Source organism: Centropristis striata, chromosome 11 (assembly GCF_030273125.1).
Source record: "Centropristis striata isolate RG_2023a ecotype Rhode Island chromosome 11, C.striata_1.0, whole genome shotgun sequence".
Taxonomy (NCBI): Eukaryota; Metazoa; Chordata; class Actinopteri; order Perciformes; family Serranidae; genus Centropristis; species Centropristis striata.
The window spans coordinates 6986108-6992806 of record NC_081527.1 but is presented as its reverse complement, the minus strand read 5'-3'; the positions used below and the strand labels follow the sequence as shown (position 1 = coordinate 6992806).

The 6699-nt window shown below is 36.3% G+C and overlaps 1 protein-coding gene across 1 annotated transcript; it reads right to left on the bottom strand.

Moving 5' to 3' along the window:
* Window positions 1–2060: 2060 nt before the first annotated feature.
* Window positions 2061–6466, bottom strand: LOC131980179 (gastrotropin-like). The gene is given in 5 exon segments (XM_059344384.1): window positions 2061–2215; window positions 3927–4016; window positions 4327–4502; window positions 6047–6129; window positions 6131–6466. Coding segments are annotated over 5 exon segments (534 nt in total). The 5' UTR covers window positions 6265–6466; the 3' UTR covers window positions 2061–2164.
* Window positions 6467–6699: the final 233 nt, after the last annotated feature.

The window sequence follows — 6699 nt, the reverse complement described above, 5'->3', positions numbered from 1 at the left end:
TGTCAGGTGATGATGTCATGTGATGTCAAGTGATGATGTCATGGGATGATGATGTCATGTGGTGGTGATGTCAGGTGATGATGATGTCATGTGATGATGATGTCATGATGTCAGGTGATGATGTCATGTGTGATGTCATGTGATGATGATGTCATGTGATGTCAAGTGATGATGTCATGGGATGATGTCATGGGATGATGATGTCAGGTGATGATGTCATGTGGTGGTGATGTCAGGTGATGATGATGTCATGTGATGATGATGTCATGTGATGCTGATGTCAGGTGATGATGTCATGTGGTGGTGATGTCAGGTGATGATGATGTCATGTGATGATGTCCTGTGATGATGATGTCATGATGTCAGGTGATGATGTCATGTGATGATGTCATGTGATGATGATGTCATGATGACAGGTGATGATGTCATGTGATGATGATGTCATGTGATGATGTTAGCTGATGATGTCATGTGATGCTGTTGTCAAGTGATGATGATGTCATGTGATGTCAAGTGATGATGTCATGGGATGATGATGTCAGGTGGTTATGTCAGGTGATGATGTCATGTGGTGGTGATGTCAGGTGAAGATGATGTCATGTGATGATGTCCTGTGGTGATGATGATGTCATGATGTCAGGTGATGATGTCATGTGATGATGTCAGTTGATGATGTCAAGTGATGATGTCAGGTGGTGATGTCATGTGATGATGATGTCAGGATTGTTACCACCTGGCTCTAAGGTGGTAACAAGGAGGGAGGTCACACACAGATTGAGCATGAAAAACTAATTTTTGCTGTGTGCATTCAGCATTTTTTTTTTCTTTTTTTTGTGTTTAATGTTTTTTGTGTGTCATTTGTGTGTGTTTTTTATGATTTTTGTAAAAAAAAAAAAAAGTTTGTTTTTTGTGTTTTTTGTGTTTTGTGTGTTTTTTAGTTATTTTTGTGTGTTTTCATGTGTATATTTTGTATTTTTTGTGTTTTTTATGCTTTTGTAATTTGTGTTTTGTGTGATTTTATAATGTTTTTGTGTGTGTTTTTTAAAAATGTTTTTATGTGTATTTTTATATATGTTTTTTTGTGTCTTTTTAAAATAATTATGTGTCTTTTTAAAATAATTGTGTGTCTTTTTTTTAAATAATTTTGTGTCTTTTTAAAATAATTTTGCCTCTTTTTTTTAATAATTTTGTGTCTTTTTAATCATTTTGTGTCTTTTTTTTGTAATTTTGTGTCTTTTTTTAGTCATTTTGTGTCTTTTTTTAGTCATTTTGATACTGCCTCCAGCATCCCCCAGGTAATTTGAGTTTGAGACCCCTGGTATATGGTATCACTTGGCACCTAGTGATGTCCAAATGAAGCTTCATGAACCATTAGTTGCATTTGTTGACCCCACTAGATGGCGTTCTTGGTTTAAAGAAAAAGGCTCAAGAAAGGCTAATTCAGTGTGTTTTTAACCCTTTGTTGGACAGAGAGCGCCATCTAGTGGGCTCAGAAAATATAGAAAATGGTTCATGAAGCTTCATTTGGACATCTCTAACAACAGCAGTCTATTAAAACCAATGGATGATGTAATGGTAACATATATTGGTTATGGGGGTGTTATCGACACTTTCAAATGAGAAATAAAAAATCACTGATTCAAGACCAAAAAATGTGAAGCTACTTTAGTTTTTTTAATGTTAGGTGGTGGTTTGTTGGAGTTAAACCAATAAAAGTTAACTTAAACCCTGAGTTCATGCTGTCAGGCTCTTTAACAGGCCCACTCATGGGGCCTAAGCAGTATATAGGAAATCTTTGCAAACCTTTTCAAATGTTAACTCTTTGAGTTAAGCATATTCCTATGAGTCAAAACCATTTCAAGTCTTATGCTGCCACTTCTGCTGCAAAGCTGGATCCACCGGCTCCCTTTAAGCTGCGGCATTAATCAAAATCCTTTCCCCGACTCCTGCATAAACTCATATATTTCAAAAGAAGCAGCAGCTGAACGTTTCATGTCTTAAAATCACACATTATTCCTGAAAGCGTAGCACCACAGCAGTATACATACACCTCTAGAAAGCATGGACGGAGACACGGGTTCATGTTAGTTTCTTATTTTATTCATTGCCGTAGTAGCTGAGGTCTCCATTGTAACTGTTCAAGAGGTCAAAGGTCAGTCAGCAGTTAGATCTTCTTGCTGGTTCTCTTCAGCACTACAGAGCCGGCTGTGGAGGTCTACAGAGAGGCAGAGAAAGTGGTCAACTGTTAGAAACAAGCAGCATTTTATTGCAGTGTTATATGCAGTGGTGGAAGAAGTATTCAGATCTGTTACTTCAGTAAAAGTACTAATACCACACTGTGAAATTACTCCACTACAAGTAAAAGTCCTGCATTCAAAACTTACTGAAAAAAAGTACAGAAGTATCAGCATCAAAATGTACTTAAAGTATCAAAAGTAAAAGTACTTGTTATGCAGAATGATCTTTTTTTACTTTTTTCTGCATAAACCTCTTAAACAACTTCTCCCCTGCTCAAAACTATTAAATATTCAAAAATTTTGACGATTTTAACCCTTTAAATGCCAATTTGATTGCATGATGTCACTGATGTTTTATATGAAAAAACCCCCCCACAAATAAGTAGTTATTTTTCAAATAATAATTTTTTTTTGGCCGGGGCATTGGTTTTTATCACAGCCTTGGATATGTCAAAGATTAAGAACAAAATTGATTTTTATGCCTTTTTAGATTTTGTGTAGTGTCAGATTTAAAATGTCCCTTTCAGGCCATTCGAGCTGAAAATGTCCACCTTCAAAAAAATGCTATGAAAATTTTACAGATTAATATTTTTTTCTACTTTTTTCTGCATAAACCTCTGAAACAACTTCTGCCCTGCTCAAAACTACCAAACATTCAAATATTTTGAGAATTTTAACCCTTTAAATTCTTTATTTTCCAAGAAATTCAAAATGCAGTGGAGTAAAAAGTGCAATACTTGCCTAAAAATGTAAGTTACATGAAATGGAAATACTCAAGTAGGGTACAAGTACTTCAAAACGTACTTAAGTATAGTACTTCCACCACTCTTTTTATGTCCTCATACAATGCAAATTTTGACTCCTTCCTAGAACAATTTCGTTGTCAATAACTATATGAATTTTAGCCTGCGTTCTTTTTCTTTATTTTCCAATAAATTTAAAATGTAGTGGAGTAAAAAGTACAATACTTGCCTAAAAATTTAAAAGTTACATAAAATGGAAATACTCAAGTAGGGTTTTGTGTCTTTTTTTTGTCATTTTGTGTATTTTTTAGTCATTTTGTGTATTTTTTTGGTCATGTTGCGTCTTTTTTTTGGTAATTTTGTGGTAAAATGCAAATTTTGACTCCTTCCTAGAACAATTGTTGTCAATTACTATATAAATTTTACCCTGCGTTCTTTTTCTTTATTTTCCAATAAATTTAAAATGTAGTGGAGTAAAAAGTACAATACTTGCCTAAAAATGTAAAAGTTACATAAAATGGAAATACTCAAGTAGGGTTTTGTGTCTTTTTTTAGTCATTTTGTGTCATTTTTTAGTCATTTTGTGTCATTTTGTGTCTTTTTTTGGTCACGTTGCGTCTTTTTTTTGATAATTTTGTGGTAAAATGCAAATTTTGACTCCTTCCTAGAACAATTGTTGTCAATGACTATATGAATTTTACCCTGCGTTCTTTTTCTTTATTTTCCAAGAAATTCAAAAAGAAAGAAAAGTTTTAAAGGTTAACTGTGAGGCAGAATGACTTGTTAAGATGCTCTCATTTGCACAACCCTGAGTTTTCCTTGTGATCCCCGGCTGCAGGAACATAACATTAATGACTCTAATGATCCCTGCGGGGTGTTGAGTATAATAACTGCTGTCATCACGCTATGGTCTCGCCACTAAAAGCCTGAGCGGGCGTGTGTTTACCTCGATGAGTTTGCCTCCGCTGATCTCAGAGGTGTGGTGGTAGTTGGGGAAGGTCACGCTCAGCTTGCCTCCCTCCATCTGCACTGTGGCCTGAAAACACACAGGTTATAATCAGTCAGGGATCCAGGGGGGGCGGCCCTTTCCACTGGGTTCATAATCACCTTCGTTGTTGCATATTTCTTTTTTTTTTTACTTCTCTTTATTGTTTTTTTTTTTTATTTCGTTCACATACAAAAATAAAGAAGGTACATGTCATTAATGCTTGAAATCAACACGAAAGAGCAGAATGATAGAAGAAAAATAAAAGCAGTAAGAAAAAAAAATAAATAAAAAATAAAATAAAATAAAAAATTAGAATAGAAAAAACTCAAGAAAAAGCTCTGGATTCTTTGCTTTTTACCTTGAATTTCTTTCCTCCGATGGTCTCCATGTCGCTCTCCTTGCCGACGGTGAAGGCGTTGGTGACTTTGGCGTTTGTGGGGTAGATTTGGGTCCAGGTGAAGCTGTTTCCATCCTGGGTGACCTCTGTGATCAGCTTGTAGTCACGGCCCTTCTCAATGATGTCAGCAGGGATACCTGGATCGGGGAAAGAAGACGAGTGTGAGTGCGAGTTTGTAAAATGCATTTTATTGCAGTGTTATATGCAGTGGCGGGAGAGGTATTCAGATCTGTTACTTCAGTAAAAGTACTAATACAACACTGTGAAATGACTCCACTACAAGTAAATGTCCTGCATTCAAAACTCACTGAAGAAAAAGGACAAAGCCCCGAGCACTACTGTTATACTGTGGATTTCTTCTTCTTCCTCTTCTGGACGCAATTTCATCCCGCTACTAGTCCTACAACTTGAAGAGTTGCAGGACAAATTATATATCAAAACGTGCGGTTTGATCGGGATCGGTGTGCTATTACTTTTCTCTACGGAATACAAATTTTTTCGCGAAAAACTGCCCAAAAATTTGCATTGAAGTGAATGGGACGGACGAAAAAAAATTAGCAAAAAAGATCAATAATTGGAGATTTTTAAACGTCTACTTCTCCGGCATAATTTCACCTAGAGACTCCATTTAAACTTTAAACAGTAGACACAAGTCTTGTGTATTGGTGTATGAATAGCTCATATAGTTTTTTATCAATCCCTGTTCAATGACCATGATCATTTTTGGAGAAATTATGAGATTATAATGGGTGTGTATTGCACGGAATGTTCGTGTCACAGTGTGTGAAGAACTCAGGACGCTCAAAGTGAAGTCGGATCAATAATAGGTATTATGGTTTTGCCAAAAATGCTTTCTGTTTGAGGCCAGAAATTCCAGTCTGTTCACCTCTGGCTGCTGTCACTGTTCCGGAACTTTCAACAGGGCAGTTAATTCTGTTGATTGCTCTGCTCTGATTGCCTTTGATCCTTTGATGTGATTACAGTTACAGATACATTCACGCGCGTACACACATGCGCACGTAAGCGCGCACACTCCTTTTCAAATACTTGAAAAGGAATGCTTGTTGTAGGTGAACTCCTTGTATATTATATAGTATTATGCATATTGATGCTTCTATGTAAGCAGTGTTTTCATTTTGTAAAGACATGGCTCATTTAACTACTTAATACACTGTTATAAGATTTAATTTAAAAAAATGTTGAATCACTTTAAATTGTTCAGGTTTTTTATGTTAAATTATGACCAGTAAAGTAACTAAAGCTGTCTAAAGCTAAATGTATTGGAGTAAAAAGTACAATACTTACCTAAAAATGTAAAAGTTAAATGAAATGGAAATACTCAAGTAAAGTACAAATTGTACTTAAGTATAGTACTTCCACCACTGGTCTTATGTCCTACAAATTTTGCATGTGTTGTTTGACTGAGAAAGAGTATTTTTTTTTTTTTTTGTCGTTAGCTTGTTGTTTATTCTTTTTCTTTGAGATCCTCATTTGGGAAATACCAGTTTGCCTTGTTTTGTTTCCTTTGTGAATATATACCTCGAAAAAAAAGGAAAAAAATACAAGGTACAATATTGTAAAGAAAACGGAATGACTGATTGTGTTTGTGAAAGTAAGAAGCCTTGCAATAAAGTATAAAAAAAAAAAAAGGAAGGAGTTTTTCAGATTCAGTGTGTCTTACCGAGCAGCTTGCAGAAAGCGTCGTATCCCTCCTGGGTCTCAGTTTCCCATTTTCCAGCGAAGGCCATTTCGGTAGTGTTGGTGTGGAGGCGTGAGAGCAGAGATGCTGAGGCAAGCTGAGGGAAAAGCAAGGTACTGGGAGTAAGACCGCTCCCTGTTTATATACTGTTCGCCTCCCGCCACCTCCCTCATCTGCATGTGATGACACCAGAGGGCCATTACAGCTGAATATGATGACTCCAATGGGCTGCAAGGGAGAGGGCATTAACCTGCGTAAACGGGCGTTTATGGAGTTCTGAGCAGTGAGTAAAATGCTGACTGCTCATCAATGTGAGGTTGTAGCTCACCTCCAGGTCAATGAACTCTCTGCAATGGCTTTATGGTCGCACCCTACGCTTTTACTGCAGCGCCGTCTAAAAAATCAAATAAAAAGCTTTGTTTCAAACTATAATCCCTTTAGTTGAAGTAGTTTATTGTCTTAAATTGTGAATGGTCTGATGTGTAAAATGATGATCGTGAACTTGTTCAAGGCCGTTATTCGTTGGCTGGCATTGAAACCGCTCAGGTGATACGAGTCATTTCTGAGCTTTATAGCCTAAGGGGAAGGGAAATACAGATAATTATTTGTTTAGTGTGAAAAGTGAATTATAGAGC